Raw genomic sequence first — 18,282 nt, 5'->3', positions numbered from 1 at the left:
CCGCGGAGCCCAGGGTTCGATTCCCTGTACCGGAGTTACCTTTTGCCGTTCCATATTTTTGATTGTCTCTTTTTGCTCAATCAAGTCTTCTTTCTTGTTTGTGCTTTCTGCCAGGTATAACAAAGAGATTGTTCACTCACTTGGCGGATTCACCGACTTTGTCGATGCAGTCATGCTTGCTGAGACAAATCCCATCCTTTTCTGCAAACATTGTTGCAGTGCATTGTTCACCGCAAATCTCTCGCCGAGAGAAATCTGATGCAGAAAATTCAGATATCCATGAATGGCTACATTTCTACGTCTTCTCTACCCTTGACGGAAAGATGAGTCTGAAACAGTCGCTGATATGAGACATGGCTGCGAGTTGCACTCATATATGGCTCACTTCAGGACAGCATATCCTTTTCAAGATGTATGATAAATCGAAAAGACATTCTACCTGCATGTCAGAGTCTAATTGACCCAATAGACCCCAAGATCTGAGTAATGTACAGAGTACTCTGGCACCAGGGCACGCTGGCAAAGCTGATTGAACATACACTTCTAAGCACCTACCAATATTCTATATTTCAATGCTGCCCAAGACTCTTCCAGTGATAACCCATAGTGAAGCTCGAAACTGGATTCAAGTCAATGCATTCTCCGCAATTTTATGTATGTCTTTCGGAGCCGGACCCTGCTTCCGCTTTTTGATCGACTCCGTCCCATTCTTTCTGCGATATATATCGTCAAAGTGACGCATGAAGCTATGCTGACGGGCTTGTCCTCCTGCAGGCCTCAGACATGGGTCCTTCAGCCTGTCTATCCTTTCTAAATCCAGCAAGATGTCTCGGAAACTCCATTCCCAATCGTCAAATCTCCATGCAATGGACGGTCGTTGAAGGCTGGAACGCAAATTAAGCGCTTACTAGCTATATCAACAGCTAATATTGATCTTGTTGGCTCTAGCAACACGCTTCGGCCCGCGACGTTTCGTCATGATCGGCATCCAGACACGGGCTGACGGCGGGGTATCTGAGACATGCAGAGTAGTATCTCCTAGAGTAATTGGTCAATGGCATCGTTGAGGCTTGCGTCGTGGAACCTTGAAGAATATCAGCGTCCAAATCTGATAGAGAGAATTGCATTTGGCAATAGTTAGAGTATTGAACTCCAGTCAAATCACTCCGGTAGGCCTCATCGTAGAGTAAACAGACTGGCAAGCGACCCCAGCTCAGCTGCATGAGAGATGCCAATCGTCTCCATACATACTCTGAGCTTTGACCACCAGATCAGCCTCAGCTCAACACTAGCAGAGACATGCAGTAAACCATTGATGTAAATCCATCTCGATTGGCTATCAGAAGCGCATCAACTTGTAAAGTTTTGGATATGCATTCCAAAGTCAACAAGAAATGTGGACAAAGATACATCATTGTCTTGGTTGATAAAAATCATATCGAGATGTATGTCTCGGGAGGAGGTAGGTAGTTGACCTCGAGCTATAAAACGACAGTCTTGGTCCTGTGAAGGCAAGTCAGTTCATCAACTCTTCACTCATCTCTACAAACACAATCAAGATGTTCGTCTACCAAGGAAAACTCAACTGGTACAACTACGCCAAAGACGAGACCTTCGTTATAATCCTCCCCAGCGGCCCCGTTCGCGTCGGCGATAGTGTCTACCTCTTTTCTCAATGGACAGTCGACGCCCAAGGCCGCAAGAAACAGAACCACTTCTCCACCATCACTGTCGACTCAGTCTCCCAGACAGACAGCAGCGATGTGACCTTTATCCTCAAAGGCTCATGGTATAACTATACCGTCACTACCAAGAACGGCTATAAGGAACTCAGCGTCGTGATGCGTAATCCTCAAAATGGTGTCAGTGACGCTATGCCTCTCCAGAGAATCTGGGAGAGCAAGGAGGAACTCACAGGTACCACACGGGTCTGGACAGGAAAGTTCAAGTGGATGAACTTCGCGAATGATGAGCCTGCTATTTTCGTTGTACCGGACGGCTTTGGAGAGGGGAAGCCTATTTTGTCCATGTGGCAGTGGACCAAGGCTTCCAACGGAAAAACGAAAGAGCCGAGTTTCAGAGATGAGGTTCAGAAGAATGTCACTGGGCTCGATACTGATACTGTCAAGTTTAGCTACCATTCTTACTATGATATCAACTGTACTTGGGATGCTAAGACGGATCAGTTGGATGTTTATGTTAAGGAGGGAGGTCATGGGGAGGATGTGGGTGATATGGTTCGGTCGGCTATTATTGAGCGACAACAACACACTCAGTGAGTATCCCCTTGGCTTTGGTCCTACTAGACGCTAACCTGTCGCAGTGACTTCAACCCTCCTGAGCCTACTCCCGAGAAGGGTCAGTGTGAGCTTCGCAAACCACAGGCTCAAACTGCCCTTCCTCGTATCCTGGATCCCATGCCCTTCCCCAAGGGTCTTCTCGAGACTTTGGCCCACACAGCTGCCTTTGTCGACCAAGCAGGCTATCTAGCCAAGTATGCTCAAGACGTAAGCCACTCTCATCCATGCTCTCCCAGCCGCTTACTGACAATTGCAGCACTTCGCCGCTCTTGACGCAGACTACCACACCCAGCTCGAAAAGGTCAAAGCCAAGGACGCCGAAATCACAAATCTCAAGAAAACAGTCGAAGACCTCACCGCTGACCGCGGCGCCGCAAAGGCCAAGGCTGAGGAGCTACAAAAGCAGCTAGACAATGCCAACAAAGAAGCGAAATCCCTCCGAGATGAGATTGCCGAGTTGAGGGAGTTTATCAAGAAGGACAAGATCCAAGATGCGGAGGCGCAAAAGATTCTCGAGGATACGCAGAATAAGCTTAAGAGTGCTAATGAGGAGAAGAGTACTCTTCAGAGGGAGCTTGATGCTGCTAATGCCACGATTGGAGAGCTCAATGCGAGAATCTCAGAGTATCAACAGCAGATTATTCAAAGGGATACCGAGATTTCTCGTCTCAAGGCAGAGATTCATGCTCAAACCACTCTCAACAAAACCCTCACAGCCAAGAATACCGAACTTGAATCCCTTATTGAGAAGCTCCAAGCCTCCGAAGCAAACCTCAACGACGATCTCAAACGCGCCAACGCAAGAATCGACGAACTCATCAAGACCAACACAGCCACCAGAAAGAAGGTCACCACCGCTGAGCACGAGAGAGATGCCATGCGTACTGAAGTTTCTGCTGCGAATGAGGAGAGAGATACCGCTGTTGCTGAGTTAGAGGATTTGAAGCAGAAGCTGTACCAGAAGAAGATTGTGCTGGATTGAAGTCAGGATGGTCCATCTTCGGATGAAGGTGGGCTGGTGCTCGTTAGGGATTGGAGGTATTGGTGGGTTCTTGGGGCTGTTTGTTTGACGGTTTGGGAGATGAGGAGGAGATGGGCTGGGGAGAGGACATAGTGTAAAGGCTTATCGCGAGAATATGAGTAAGAAGATTTATGGGAGAAATGGTGGGTTTATGTCATGCTTGTACTCCCAAAATGTATCTAGCAACCGCTCAATTTTTGCATCCAATGCAGTCAAGTCTAAGTCTATATCTCGCTGTTCCAATGCCTAATCCAATGATTAAAATCAATCCAACATAAGAAACCTCAATATATCTCCCAAAAGGTATTCCGCACAATCTGTCTTCCAAGTAAAATCAAAGAACTGATTGACAGCTTTCTCCTATGCGTTACCAACAACAGGTCCCTCGTTCGTTTGTGTCTGAGTCTTCTCGGCATCCTTCGCAGCCTTGCCCTTACTACCCAGGAAAGGAAAGAAGAAGTAAGGGTGGAATATTGTCAAGGTCCATACGGCGATGAGAATCATGGCTCCGTCGAGGATAAGGAATGTGGTTTCGTTTTGCATGAGGGTGCTGCCCCAGCCCATCTGCATTTCAGGGATACTTTGTAATGTTAGTAAGAACAACAGAGTTGAGAGGTAGGAGACTTACCGGTAGATGCAACGGATGATAATAGCAACATAAGCAACCGCCAACGCACAGACAAATATCTTGGTCTTCTTATCGCTTGCACGAATAACCTTGACATCTCCTCCACTCATAGAAGACTCGTCACCCTCTCTGACAGCAGCACCGTTCTTGATAGCCTTGTGTCGTCGCCACATGTAAATGAGCATCAAACCTCCACAGAAAACCATATTCGCCATCTGGAACACCACACCAGCGACAAGCATGCCAGATCCAACATCAAGCAGCTTCTGATCCGAGTTCTCGCCGTTGGTAGCAGCAGATGAAACACCACCGCCTGCAGCCTGGATAATAATCGAGAAGAAATCCGTACCGACGAAAACCCAGGGATATAAGACTGGTTTGATGAAACTGTATTCTCGTCCATACCAGAGAACGAGATGCTTGAACGTGATGGAAATAGCGGCTGCAACGAGCGTGGGGCCGAGGATGAGAAGAACCAGTTGAATGACGAAAGCGTTGTACACCCAAGGATTCGAACTCATGATAATACGGCCGCAGTATCCGATAAGTTCAAAGATAGTCCCTATGGCGAGCCATACCATGTAAGACCATGTTCGCGCGCGAATACCAAAATAGATCTGTGGAATAAGAGCGAGGGCGTGCGCTACGACGAAGAAGATACATGCGCTGAGGGTGAAGTAGTCGCCGTACAACGAAGCTTCGACGGGACATCGGGCGGAGACGCCATCGGAGCAGGTTTTGTAGCTGGGAGGTTCGTAGCCTTCCGAAGACATGGCGGCGGTTGAAGAGACGTGGAGGATGCAATGGAGGATGAGAAGACAGGAGGTGCGGGTCATATATTAAGTGACGGAATCAAGTCCGTGGGGCAAAGGATGAGTGGAGGCGCAGTGTAAGAGCCAAGACATACAACTAAGCGAGGTGCGCATCGAATTCTTGGCGTTGATGCTGTAGTGATCCATCATTCATTCCATAAAGAGTCTCCCATGGCGGTTTCTTTATCTCTTTCACAGTAACTACAGGGACTCTTTCATCAATTCTATATAACAGAGATATCCGTAACATAATAACATCTAGGCAGTTGTCTGTAGTTAAGATAAATTCTTTGACTCTTGGCGTCGTCAAGATAAAAATCTGGGCGGAAAGTAGTTAAACCCCGATTGGTTTATCCCCGGACCTTCGCGTTCGCATTTCTCGCGATCGCTTAGAACAAAGCGACAAGGATTGCAAATGTAAGATTGCGACGCAAACAAATGATCCACTTGTAAGATTCTACCAACATGACTGTTTTTGCAGCGGTAAATACGATCGCATTACTTGTTGGGTGGTGTGAAAGGAGGTTTTAAGCATAAATTAGGGCCTTTTGATGGCGGTTGATCAATTTGTGCTGCTGGAGGCTGACGTGTCCATCGCCTGGACTTGAGCATTTTAGTGTCGACGTCGTTACAGCACGATTCGATTAGCGAGTGGATTGTCCATTTGTTTCACATTCCTTTTGCCAGCCATTTGAGGTTACTGAAACAGATACCGAAGTCAGGCAAGAGAAAGTTACTGATTTATTATCTTTGTCTTTTTTATTTGTATATCGGATATCGTATTTAATATTTTAAAAGTTCGGATCAATGTTGAACCACTCCAAACTCCGGCCCTGTTGAAGAGCTTCCTATGAAAGCACGCCTATCTAAACGCCTTGACCTCCACGCCTACCCGGTCGTGGCATGTACCGAATTTTGTCCCTAAACACCATTCAGGGCACCTATCCACACTCGGATGTCCAATCATACCAGTATGTGGTGGCAGTCGGATACTGAAAATATGCGTGTTGAGATGCAGCTCTTGCGTCTTAGCTCGCAGATCACACTGCTTTTCGAGGCCCTCGTATATTCAACTGACACGTGCCGGATCCTTCAAATCTCCGCAAACCTTGCTTCCATCCAATCTCTTTCCCGTTTCTTACCGTTATTCTCTTCGTCCAATCAGAACTTGAAGCTGTTGTCGTATCAAGGCAGAGAGCTGTAGTCAGGCTTAACGTAAGCCGCAGCCTTGGCGTAGGACTTCATGTCAGGAAGGGCGCCAATCTTCAATACAAGTGAGATATGTATCTGTCATTGGGTCAAAATAATGAGGCCTCGATAACATGCGGGGAGCAAAGTTTATGTTGGCTGCAGAACGGGCGTGCTGATCGCCCCAAGGGTACCGGGCAGGACTTTCAAGATTCGTCCAGTGTGTGAATATTCGATATTCAGCTAACGGCAGAGAAGGTCCCTGTATGAGACTGGCAACTGTGTTGAATCCAAATCTGGCACCGGCTGGTTTTCTTAGCCGGTATTTCGGAATTCGGCCGTCGCCATTTATCAGCTGGCCGAAAGATGTTAAATCTTGAGGCCGTGGCTCATTCATCCTGCGTTCGGAGGTCCATTCTCATTTTGTTGAACTGACTGCATAGCGTCTGCTTCGCATTGCTGCTCCAATTGCCGCCATTGATCTCCTCCACCAGGGTAATGATGATAATGATGGAAGTGATGATGCACATGATGGTGGTGGTGGTGATGTATCGCTTGTGGTGCTGAAGTTGGCAGTTGAAATTGCTCGGTGTAGGATTGGGGAATAGGATCGCCCCCTGTAACGCCTGGCAATGAGCTTTCTCCAGGGACACCCATGTGAGCAGGAGGATGGCCATTGTCGCCCATCCACAAGTGTGGGTTGCCAGGGGACGTGCCTGGGGGGAGCATTACGCCTAGTTGTGACCAGGTAGAAGGCGAAGGCATGGTGAAAGTCCCATTTGTGTTATTCGGAACTGGCTGCGACTGCGGCTGCGGTTGCGGTTGCGGTTGTGATTCTGGCTGCAGCAGCCTGGGTGGCTGATGCCATGTCCTGGAATCGTTTCGCGGAGGTTCCGGAACGTTTGAGGGAATGTCAGGGACAGTTGCTGGATTCATCGGTACTGTAGTCTCATTTGGTGTCTCAGTATCCTCACTCGCTTCTCTCAGAGGAGACGGCGAAGGGCCTGCAAAGTTCTCGAAAAAGGCCGAATCAAGAAAGTTAGCCCCCATCTGATCATGACTTATATCGCCATCCATAGTTGGAAACGTCATCATATGGTCACCCGTATTCGCTTCCAGGTTGATATTGGGGTTTTGCGGCGCTGGTGAAATTCCAATGTCTGTGGGAGACATCTGAGATGATGACGAAGGAGTTGTTCCTTGAGATTTACTCTGTCGTTGATGCGATAGCCTTGAGAGTGTGCGCCAACGATTACGACAGGTCAGAGGTGGACGACCAGGTATTCTTGATGAGATGGCTACCCATCGATGACCAAGTGTTGCTACTCCCTGACGGAGAAGGTTGTCTTCGTCTGCGGTCCAGTCACTTAACCGGTTCTTGGCAGATGGGTTTAGGATATCATTGTATCTTTTCGAACATTGATCATCCTTTCTTCCAGGGATGAGATTCGCTGTTAGTGTGTTAGATTAGATTGTAAGTGTGTGCATGTGAATATTACCAATATCATTCCATACTGGTCCAAGCCGAGCATAAGCCGAAAGGAGAATCTCATCCTCTTGAGATGTCCATCGACCTTTGCGTAAGGAAGGATCAAGAGAATGAAGCCATCTCTTTCGACACTCCTAGACCCAGTCAATATCTCATTCTCCATTCATCCACTCATCCACTCATGTGGGCCATCATGGATCGCGTTATGACACGTGCGGAGAAAACACCAACTCACTCACCTTTGCCGTCCTTCCCTCCAAGCCCGCAGCAATATCCTTCCAACGTCCCTCAGACCCTCTACTCGCGCCAAAGTGGCCAACGAGCGTCCTCAGGGTCGCATCCTCGGCTGCATTCCAGGGTCGTCGGTGTTTGGGTGTGTTTGCGGGGGGAGACTGTGGCGAGGTCTCCTGACCTGACATGGGATATGCGCGCGAGAAAGAGTGACAGGAAATGAGGGTAAGCTCATCGAGGAGCAGGCATTACGTTACAAGGCCGTTGCGGGTCGGTAAGGCTGAGATTGAAGATGTTTGATTTGATTGAGGGTTTGAGGTGGTTCGGTTGTCGAGTTCCGTTTTTCCGTGGCTTGTCGGAACCTTAAAAGTGGGATTCAGCCACAAGGACACGATACGCCACTTTGCTTATCACTTATCGTGGTCTGTAGGGTAGGCGAAATGACAGAGGATATGAACAGAATGACTTGTTTGAACATACTTCAATTGGTTTGAAGGGTCCTAAGGTGATTATGAGAGTGGGGGTGTAGTTAAAATACTGATTAAGGTCCAGGTGTTTCCCAGTTGAGGCCTTTCTTGATAATAATCTAGATGTCTTGTTCATGTGAAAACACCACACAGAGTGTTTGACATTGCTGTGGCCCGGACACTCACCGACAGTTCACTCACTCGGAATCATTGTTTGCAAATGATGTGCGATTTTCGTCTTATGAAGCTGCGATTAGGAACACATTACAATAGTAACTTCATTGTTTTACGCGTTTGTGACACCAGAATTTGAGGAGCATTTAAGTATCACGAGGATCAGACACGTCAAAACACAGAACCATTACATCAAGAAAACTAAGAGACGAAATCAACTAGAGTTGAGATTGAAAGGCCAGTGACAGTTACGCGACGAGAAGTCCTATGAGTTCAATACCCAGCCAAGCTCTGGGTATGTTAACCATGAGGAACAAGTAGATCGGTTCAAATTGGTGTGACTTGGATCCATAGCGACTCGAAAAGAGGCATGAAAAACGTGGGAAAAGAGCAGGGTTTCCTCGGTGGCCCACCCAAGTCTTGAGCATGTGAGACATGAGAGATTTCGCTCACAGTCAGTTGGAGGTCTCGTAACTTTAGCCCAGAAATCGCGACGCGAACAGGGGAGTTACTTAGCGTGAGGACCCATCGGAAAATAAAATGCTTGGCTCTGCAGGCACTCTCTACCTCTACGCCAAGCATCACAAACAGAAATCCAGATTCATCAATCGCACAGACAAGAAAATGCGAGATCTGGAACAATCTCATCTTGAAATGACACGCATATTCAGCCCTGCATGACGCGTCCCCGAATGACAAATAAATACGAAAATCTCAATCAATGCGTGAATCTCAGAGGCAATTTGTGGTCACAGAGGCTTCTAAGTTTTGTTCCATTATTAGATCTATGACTAGCGGTTAAACGGCGTTCGGGTGAGCGGCAGCGGCTTTGGAAAACTTTGATGGGTGGTAGAGGGGAGACGTCAGCGGGCCATTGGCGAGTGCGTAAACGAGAATCAGGCCAGCCATTTCTATGATTAGTAGTGGGAAAGCCCAGATTGCATATTTGGTAATGGGAAATTCCAGCAGTGGAAAGATAAACGCCTTCTGGACTAGCTGCGGAGGACAAGTGGGATAACGAGAAGAGAGAAGAGGAAAGGGAGAGTCAAGTGAGGGGTCTTGTCTGCACAACAGCTTGAACAGCTATGGGTAGCTTCATGCAACAGGTCAGAAGCTCTTCTCCGTCGGTGAACAAACCCAAAATTCCATTCGCTACTTTGCGAGAAAAACAAGAAATGACAGAAAATGCATGAGGGAATTTGATTCAAGACGGGCGCACTCTTAGCACTGCCCACTCCCGGATCTGGCATCCCGGGCTATGACCATGCCAAGACGGCTACACCCACGTCCAAAAATGCTTATTTCCAACACCTTATTTTCGTCTCTTCTCTCTTTGGCTGCAGACATGGGGGTGGCATTCAGGGTCTAGATACCGAGAAATTGGGCCCTGTAACGTCACCTAGTTTAGCTCGGTTTTACGTGTTTTATTGGACCTGGCAAAAGTTCCATTGACATAACAGCTTGTCAAACTGGGTTAGCTAAAGACAAGCTTCAACATGTCAAGATCATGCAAAACATTATGAGCCAAATACTTTCCAGTGGATCTTTGCGACAAAGGGGCTGAGTCAAGAAGCGGTGATATCACAAACCGTTTCTACAAACGGCTAGCCATCTCATTTCCCCTCAGATCCAGCCCTGCCCTGCCCTGCAGCAGCCCAAGTAACTACATACTCGCCCCTACCATTTCCCACACGACTTGTTCGCTGGTGGCCTTTGTACATGTTTGTATAGCTTCACTTCTGAATACAATGTGTTTCATAACGCTGAGGCATTTTTCATTTGCTGGTGAACGGTTTACTTGATGGGAAGAGCCGAGGAGGCCTCCTTGATTAGAAGAGGTAATGAATGAATGGCTTTTGGAATTGTCTAGACTTTTGGATCTTGTATTAATATTGCTTGAGAAGCTGTGTTTTGAACGAATTACTCACTCTCACACTCTTCTGTTCTGCTTCTGCAATCTCTTGCTCTGCCTGGTTCTCTGTGACAGACCCTCACAATGGCTGACCCTGACATCCACCCAACAAAGGAAATCGATCCTGAGGCTCAAAACACCCGCATCACCTTCCAAACCCACGAACGCGGTCGCTCAGAAACAGACCCCCGTCTCGGCCGCACACGTACCCGCTCCCTCTCCCGTCGTCGCTCCCACTCCTCCTCACGCTCCCGCATCCATCCAGCCTCTCCCTACTCGGGCTACCAGATCGAATACCGCACTTTATCCATCCAAGTCACCGAAGCCAAACAAACTGTCGACTCTGACGACTCCAAGACTGTGAAACCGAAGACTGATGAGGATTACTTCTCTAAGCTTCAGTACCATGAGTTGCAGGTTGAACAGTTGTGTCAGCAGCTTAATGTTAGTGCTGGGGAGGGTCTTTCCGAGAGTGCGGCTGCGACGAGACTTGAGCGCGACGGAAAGAATACACTTCCTCATCCCAAGACGAACTATATCAAGCGGACTCTAAAGTACATCTTTGGTGGTTTCTGTTCGGTTCTTTGGGTTGGGGCTATTATCTTCTTCCTCTGCTGGCAGCCCCTCAGCAATCCTCCGTCGAATCAGAATCTTTCGCTCGCCGTTCTTATCCTCATCGTCATCTTCCTCCAGGCTGGCTTTTCAGCCTTCCAGGATTGGTCTACCGCCAAGACCATGAATTCTATCCTCGACCTGTTGCCTTCTTTCGCAATGGTCAAGCGTGATGGTGAAATCAAAAGCTTGCCTACGATTGGTCTTGTCGCTGGCGATGTTATTCATCTCCAAGTCGGCGACAAAGTTCCTGCTGATCTGCGCATCATCAGTCACTCTGGTGACATCCGTTTTGATCGTTCGGTTCTTACTGGCGAGTCTGACGAGATCGAGGGTGCGGTTGACGCCACCGATGCGAACTTCCTCGAGAGTCGCAACATTGCTTTCATGGGAACTACTGTCATGAACGGTAATGGTGTCGGTGTTGTTGTACTCACTGGTGGCCGAACTGTCATGGGTCGTATCGCGACGTCTACATCTGGTGTCAAGGATTCAGCTGCTCTGATCCAGCAGGAAATCACTCGCTTCGTCAAGATTATTGTCTGCATGACCATTATCCTGGCTCTCGCGATCCTTCTTACGTGGGTTGGTTGGCTGCGCGTTGATCACCCAGATTACATGAGTGTTCCAGCCATGCTTGTCAATGTCATGGCCTGTGTCGTGGCGTTCATTCCGGAGGGTATGCCAGTCGCTGTGGCGTTGACACTCATGATGGTAGCGCGTCGCATGAAGGCTGTCAACGTTCTACCCAAGGGTCTATCGACCGTTGAGACCCTTGGTTGTGTGAATGTCATCTGCTCTGACAAGACTGGAACTCTTACACAGAACCAGATGTTTGTCAGCTCCGTTGCCTTTGTCGACAAGAAATTCGAGTCTTCGGATGAATTCCACTATCTTGTCAACAGCAACGAAGCAGACCAAGCTTCAATCGCTCTTCAACGCGCAGCACTTCTTTGTAACGATGCATCCTTCGATCCGACCACTATCCATCTTCCCCTTCATGAGCGAGCAGTCATGGGTAACGCCACCGACAGCGCAGTCTTCCGCTTCGCCGCATCCGGCCACTCAGGTGATAGTGCCAGGAAGACTATGCCTCGCATCTTCGAAGTACCCTTCAACTCCAAGAACAAATGGATGTTAACAGTCTTCCAATCCGACGACGAACGTGGTGCATACCGTGTCATCATCAAGGGTGCGCCTGATATCCTTCTTGCAGGATGTACCAAGTACTGGTCCTCCGAGTCCAACTCCGTCGTCACGCTTACTCGCGACGCACGCATCAAGTTCCAGCAGATCCAAGACGAAGCTTCTCGTCGGGCGGAACGTGTGATTGTCTTGTGTGAGAAGTTCATCACTCCTCGCTCGGTCGCTGGCACGAATAGTTTCAGTGATGAGATCACGCACTCCGCTATTCAGGACCTTACTGTCGTCGGTATGCTCGGCATCATCGATCCTCATCGTCCCGAGATTCCAGCCACGGTTGAGCAATGCCGTCGTGCTGGAACGAGGTTCTTCATGGTCACTGGCGACTACGCTCTCACCGCCGCCGCAATCGCTCGCAACACTGGTATCTTCTCTTGTCAGCAGGATCCTGATACCATTGACTCGCTCTACCCCGGTACCCCTACCAGCGAGAAGAAGACGAAGCCGAAGAAGGGTGATCGTGCGGAGATCATCCCCCGAAGTCTACTACTCGAAGGCGCCCATCTCAGTAGGCTTAGCCAGGAGGACTGGGATATCGTCTGCGCCTACGAAGAAATCGTCTTTGCACGAACTACTCCCGAGCAAAAACTTCGTATCGTCACCGAACTTCGCGAACGCGACAATGTAGTCGCTGTAACCGGTGATGGTGTCAACGACGCCCCTGCCCTTCGCGCTGCAGACGTTGGTGTCGCTATCGTTACCGGAAGCGATGTCGCCATCGAAGCATCTGACCTCGTCCTCCTCGACCGCTTCGACTCCATTATCGACGCCATGCGCCTCGGCCGTCTCGTCTTCCAGAACCTTCAAAAGGTTATTTCCTACCTTCTCCCCGCCGGTAGTTGGTCCGAGATCTGGCCTGTCATTCTGAACGTCTTCTTCGGCGTTCCTCTCCCTCTTAGCGCGTTTCTCATGATCATCATCTGTGTCTTTACAGATCTGTTCCTCAGTCTGTCACTGATCATGGAGAAGGAGGAATTCGATCTTCTTTCTCTTCCTCCCAGGAACCACAAGCGCGATCACCTCATCAACGCCAAGATCTACACCCAAGCGTACCTCTTCACGGGTACCATGGAGACCATCACCGCGCATGCCATGTTCTTCCTCTACATGTGGAGACACGCCAAGCTCTCCGCCTCCGATCTCTTCTTCCTCTTCGAAGGCTACTCAGAAGGCTATCACGGCTACACCAAGGACGAGCTGACCAAGTTCAACAACACCGGCCAGTGTGTTTACTTTGTCACACTAGTGTTCCTTCAATGGGGAAATATCCTCGCTGTGAGGAACCGACGCTTGAGTATTTTCCAGGCGAATCCTATTACCAAGGCTCATCGCAACCCGTGGTTGATTCTTAGCATGCTTATCAGTTTGTGCATTGCTATTTTTGTGACGGAGGTGCCTGGGATTCAGAAGTTGTTTGATACCGAGTCTGTGCCGATTGAGTTTTGGTTGATTCCTATTCCTCTGGGGTTGGGTATTTTGTTGGTTGATGAGATTAGGAAGTTCTTTGTGAGGAAGTTTCCCAAGTCTTTCATTGCGAGAATAGCTTGGTAAGGAACTTTGGTAGATGTTTGAGTGGATTTCAGACATGAATAATAGATGTGTCATTCGACCGATGAAGTCCCATGGTGACAACATTTCCTGCTCGTATTCACACTATAAAATGTCACTGTTTTCGTGATCCACCGACTACTGTCAGATGCTTCTCGCATTTCCGTCCTTTATCCAAGCGAACTAATGTTAGGCCAAGTTTATGCTGCACAAACCAGGATCAGGCCTCCACAAGTCGGCGCATGAATTTCTTCTGCAGTCTCCGAACAGTCAGCCTTGCGAGGAAAGTTCCGATCAACACCATTTAATTGAATCGCTAGAGATCATTGCCTCTTCCGGTCACGGCATCTGAAATTGATGGTCTCGACTCATTTCTCGGTAGATTTAAAGTCAAAGCACAGTCGCCTCAAATGTCAAAAGACACTCTAACTGGAAGACGTGGCTGATATATGGGTCATTAACGACTGGGTTATCGTCTGTGCAGAGCCGTCAAAAGAGTGATCAACGAACACCCATGTCTTTCAACTCTGTATCCAGAGTTGTCAAACAGACGAGACGAGTCTCAAACATCGGAGAAAAAAACACACATCGCTTGTCAATAACCGAACTCCAGATGGAGCCATTGCACTGTTGAAGTCTCGCATCTAGAAACCGGATCAGGAATAGTAAACGCCTTCTCCGTCATTTCCAGAACTTTATGACCGAGCGCTTGGGTTTCAAGGCTTCTGAATACGAGAAGATGGTGGGTCAAGCCCCAATATTCCCTGACTACCCTTGCTAGGCAAGACAACGGACCTCGAACTAGCGTCGGTATTTCAAAACTTTTTGGTCTTCTTCCGTTGAACCAAAAACATTCCCATCACTTCTCATCTCAGCGCTGTATACGAGATATACAAGATGGCAGCAGACACGATATCAAACATCGCAAACAAGGTGCAGACAGCACCGTCAGTCTTGTCATTTTTAGCCATTGGTATTGCGCAAGGTCTTACTGTTTCTATCCTTCAGGGGTATGTAACATCCACCGCTTCTTCCCCTAACCGCCACTGACCAGAGACAGGATCGTCGTGGTACACTGGTATGAATGGATTACGCCGAGAATCATCCAAGTAGGAGCCGGATATGACATACCGGCCAACTTGGCAATTTTCATCTTTGGGTTTCTATTCCAGCTGGGCTTCATGGTCGATTCCATCCGTCTCAAGAGCACGGCCCAGGCTATGCTCACATGTGTGCTCAATGCCGGCTTCTTGCCCTTGGCCATCTACCAGTCGACGGAAATGAAGGGGAGGATCGAACAGTTGAAGGGCTCCGTGGATTCGAACCTTCAACCGCTGGTTCACCTGGAGATACCTATCTGGGAGCAAATCGGAGGCATGTTGAAAGCTATGCCTTTTATTGTCGGTATCTGCACAGGGCTGTTGGTTATCTCTGTCTGGTATCTGAAGCAGTACTTTGACTGGCAGGCATATCGCAATGTGGGCGCGGATGCCAAGTTGAGAAGGATACGCACCATCCATCAGGTATGTTATATCCTATGTTCATGTGATACCCAAGCTGATTGTTGCAGATCTTTGTCATGCTTGCAAAAGTAGACATATACTTTATTGTGTCCTTCGAAGTGTACTTCGGAGTAACTGAACTTCGCGGCCAAGGAACCGAATTCGCCATCCGCATGTCCGTCCTCGCCGTGGCCGTCATCATCACCTGCCTATCCATAGTATGGAGCAAGTCAGAGAACCGTATCGGCATGGTCGTATCTATCGTTGCTTTCCTTGCCATGATTGGTTATATCATCTACATGGTGGTCCTGTCCGTGATGGGGAAGCGTTTCGCTTCTTTTGTTAGCATTTCGAATTGCTATGCTGCCATGTCCATCGGTTTCCTTTTCTTCACTACTATCTTTGCGATTTTGTGTCTGAGGAATTTCTATGGCGGGTTGAAGGAGCATCTGGAGAAGCATGAGGAGGGCGGTACTTTGGCGCCGTCGGTCAAGAACTTTGAGATGGATAGTAGTGTTAGTTTCGAGTATCAGAGTGTGAGGAGCATTAGGGATTTAGATAGTTAATGGTGTTTATGGGAGGCTATAAGGAAAAGGATATCATTTGTTTGGGTAATAAGGGCATGATATCTTGTCATGAAAAGGAGGAGTTTGAAATGACATAATTATACATTAATAGTAATCTCAAGGCTTGATGAAGTTTGATACTGGAAGCCACAGCCACTATTATATAGCACGATGGCCTGGACTGCACGAACATACTTTTTATACTCATGCTGGCACTCGAAGTCCTACCTCGTGCCGCCACTCTTGAAAGTTCCCCGGGATACATTGGTTTGAATAAACGTATTCCATTCCTACAGTGACTGCTGAGTAACCCAGTCTCTTTACCCTTTTAACACTTCCGGAAGGAGTCCTATATAGGGTATTGTGACTCCAACTAACCATACGTACTCTGAGCGTTGATGACATTCAGCACATCAGACGTGGGGTTCGTTAATGGTCAGGAATGCGAAAGATTTTTTGTCCGGGAGTCTTGGCTATATGACAGGACCGACTTCGTTGTCGTCGAGAGGTATTTGGCGTCTGCTAGTGACGCATCTGGTGATAAGATGCCCGGCAATGCGTACTCAACAAAACAACACTTTTTTCGGTGGCTTAGACTATCCATCGTGTCGTCTGGTTGAGGTGTGCAGCTTGGTACGCCATGTCGAAAGCGCCAAACCGGTCGCCGCTATAAGAGGAAACCCGCAACCCCTAGTGTTTAACTAAGGCTATATTCCATGCCGCTGCAGGAAATTCAAAACCACCAACTTTGTGACAGGCAACGCAGCTTTTCGTGTAGCTATCGGATGCAGAAAAAGCTGAGGATCTCAGAAACCTTTCCCTTTCCCCGTACGACGAAGGGTCGAGGCGTGAGGTCGTTTTCGGTATCGAGCTCGGGTAGCCACTTCGTGGATTCTAGATCTAGATGGTGGCTGTTAATCGGTTAGTTCGATATGCATATGGGAAGAGAAGAGGAGTTCAACCTTGATATTAGGATTCTAGTACTTGGAGAAGCCACCGTATGTAACTCTGGCCTCGTAGCACTGAAATCCGGTTACCTTAGATATGCTGTGTAGAGTAGAGCGATCGTAATGGCCCTGTCGTTTGCAGTTGCGTTTCGAGTTTGATAGTAGAAAATTTCGCCGTGCCCATAACTGTATCTATCTATCCGAGGGAAGAATGATCGGCTCTAAGGGTTGGGCGCGTTGGACCTTGGGCGGACGCCTTGGGAGTAGGCTGCCAATGGTCGGGCAACTGACCGGTAGTGCGAGGATATTTGGTTGAAGTGATACTCTGAATGGCGGCCTTTGTGCTTTCCAAGTCCTTTCTTTTCGCAATATTCGCTTCTTCGACAGTTGTGACAACCACTTCGATCGTGACAGATGGTAAGCGCGCTTCCCTCTCAATTCTTACAGAGTTCGCTCCCAAGGGCGGTATACTGAGTTTCCGTCTCAACGTGTACTCGGCCGCCAGCAGCAGAGTCTGGAAGAGACTCGAAATCTTATCCCTCTTGGTAATCGGGAAGACCCTCAGCACTCTCTGTAGTTGTTGATCTTTAGAGACGGAGTGAAGCGTGGAAAGCGCCGTTTCGAAATCTTTGTCGTAGTTCCCGAAGGTTAAGTCTTGAGGCCGTGGATCGTTTTGTTCTGGTGAATCTGTAGAACTAAGAAGTTAGTATGGCTCATGAACCTCAACTATGGATCACAGTACTAACCGTCGCTCTCTTCAGCTCGGCGTGCACTGTTTCCAAGGCAGTCTCTTCGAAGGTGCGGTAGTGCGAGGTTTTGGCAGGAGGGAGACGTTGACTCTGTAGGTAACCTTGGTGACGGCAGTAATATCTCGATGATTGTGCTGATGGATGGCATAGGGAATAGTGGCTGCCTGAATTTGTTGCAAGTTGACTGCTACAAACTGGCTTTTGGGTTGTGCAAGCGAGGAGATTAGTGACCAAGACCAGAAAGAAGGGTGAATCTGAAAGAGACCGTTGTTAGTTGTGATCCAACAGCAGGAAGCAACAGAGCAACAGAATTCGTACTCAGCAACATACCAAGCAACAATCGAAGAACAAACAAGATGAGAAGGTAGGTACTTACCGAAGGCAGACTGATCCATCTGGTCGACTCTCTCGTCTGTTTGGGTGGAGATATTCCGGTTGTAGGTATATGTTCCCCGACTCGAAAGCAATCTCACAAGCAATAACCGCGTAATTGGTTTAGTGGTAAAATTCTCCGTTGCCATCGGGGAGCCCTGGGTTCGATTCCCAGATTACGCATCGTTAAATCAAGCTGTCCAGCTTTCCTTTTTGCTTTTCTTTCCGTTTTATCTGTGGTCTTACGACAGGGTGTGCTGCCGGGAACGTTTGTGAGTGTGATGAAAGATGTGGCTATGAGACACAACCTGTAACGGCTGAAAGCACCATTTTCGGCAACCTTCAAACTCTTCTTTTTGTTTTCAACTACGATGTATTTGCAATGCCGATCTGGAAAACTGAAGACCGGAACCCTGAAACAAGCCAGTGAACGCTTCAACGTCCTTGCTGTACCTAGGCCTCGAATTACTGCTCCAACGAGAATATTGCTCGGAAATGGCGGAACTTGTAGTTCACAACACCACATCCAAAATTGACGATCCGGCAAAAAGAGAAGCGAAT

General features: G+C 48.2%; 5 protein-coding genes across 5 annotated transcripts; 3 read left to right on the top strand and 2 right to left on the bottom strand.

Moving 5' to 3' along the window:
• Positions 1-1,559: 1,559 nt before the first annotated feature.
• On the top strand, positions 1,560-3,282 carry FIESC28_09713 (uncharacterized protein; the record flags this gene model as incomplete). The annotated part of the gene is made up of 3 exons (XM_031163849.1): positions 1,560-2,275; positions 2,324-2,507; positions 2,557-3,282. 3 exons carry the CDS (start codon positions 1,560-1,562, stop codon positions 3,280-3,282), a joined length of 1,626 nt encoding a protein of 541 aa, XP_031012096.1.
• A 399-nt stretch (positions 3,283-3,681) lies between these two features.
• On the bottom strand, positions 3,682-4,722 carry FIESC28_09712 (uncharacterized protein; the record flags this gene model as incomplete). The annotated part of the gene is made up of 2 exons (XM_031163848.1): positions 3,682-3,901; positions 3,950-4,722. The coding sequence occupies 2 exons, from the start codon at positions 4,720-4,722 to the stop codon at positions 3,682-3,684; spliced, it is 993 nt and encodes a 330-aa protein (XP_031012095.1).
• A 1,620-nt stretch (positions 4,723-6,342) lies between these two features.
• FIESC28_09711 (uncharacterized protein) lies at positions 6,343-7,857 on the bottom strand (the record flags this gene model as incomplete). Its single annotated transcript, XM_031163847.1, has 3 exons — positions 6,343-7,400; positions 7,449-7,572; positions 7,678-7,857. 3 exons carry the CDS (start codon positions 7,855-7,857, stop codon positions 6,343-6,345), a joined length of 1,362 nt encoding a protein of 453 aa, XP_031012094.1.
• A 2,449-nt stretch (positions 7,858-10,306) lies between these two features.
• FIESC28_09710 (uncharacterized protein) lies at positions 10,307-13,588 on the top strand (the record flags this gene model as incomplete). The annotated part of the gene is made up of 1 exon (XM_031163846.1): positions 10,307-13,588. One exon carries the CDS (start codon positions 10,307-10,309, stop codon positions 13,586-13,588), a length of 3,282 nt encoding a protein of 1,093 aa, XP_031012093.1.
• An 894-nt stretch (positions 13,589-14,482) lies between these two features.
• Positions 14,483-15,653, top strand: FIESC28_09709 (uncharacterized protein; the record flags this gene model as incomplete). Its single annotated transcript, XM_031163845.1, has 3 exons — positions 14,483-14,595; positions 14,646-15,108; positions 15,156-15,653. The coding sequence occupies 3 exons, from the start codon at positions 14,483-14,485 to the stop codon at positions 15,651-15,653; spliced, it is 1,074 nt and encodes a 357-aa protein (XP_031012092.1).
• Positions 15,654-18,282: the final 2,629 nt, after the last annotated feature.

Source organism: Fusarium coffeatum, assembly GCF_003316985.1.
Source record: "Fusarium coffeatum strain FIESC_28 chromosome Unknown BRIP53273_contig_260, whole genome shotgun sequence".
In the NCBI taxonomy this organism is placed as follows: Eukaryota; Fungi; Ascomycota; class Sordariomycetes; order Hypocreales; family Nectriaceae; genus Fusarium; species Fusarium coffeatum.
This window is presented reverse-complemented; position numbering and strand designations above follow the sequence as displayed.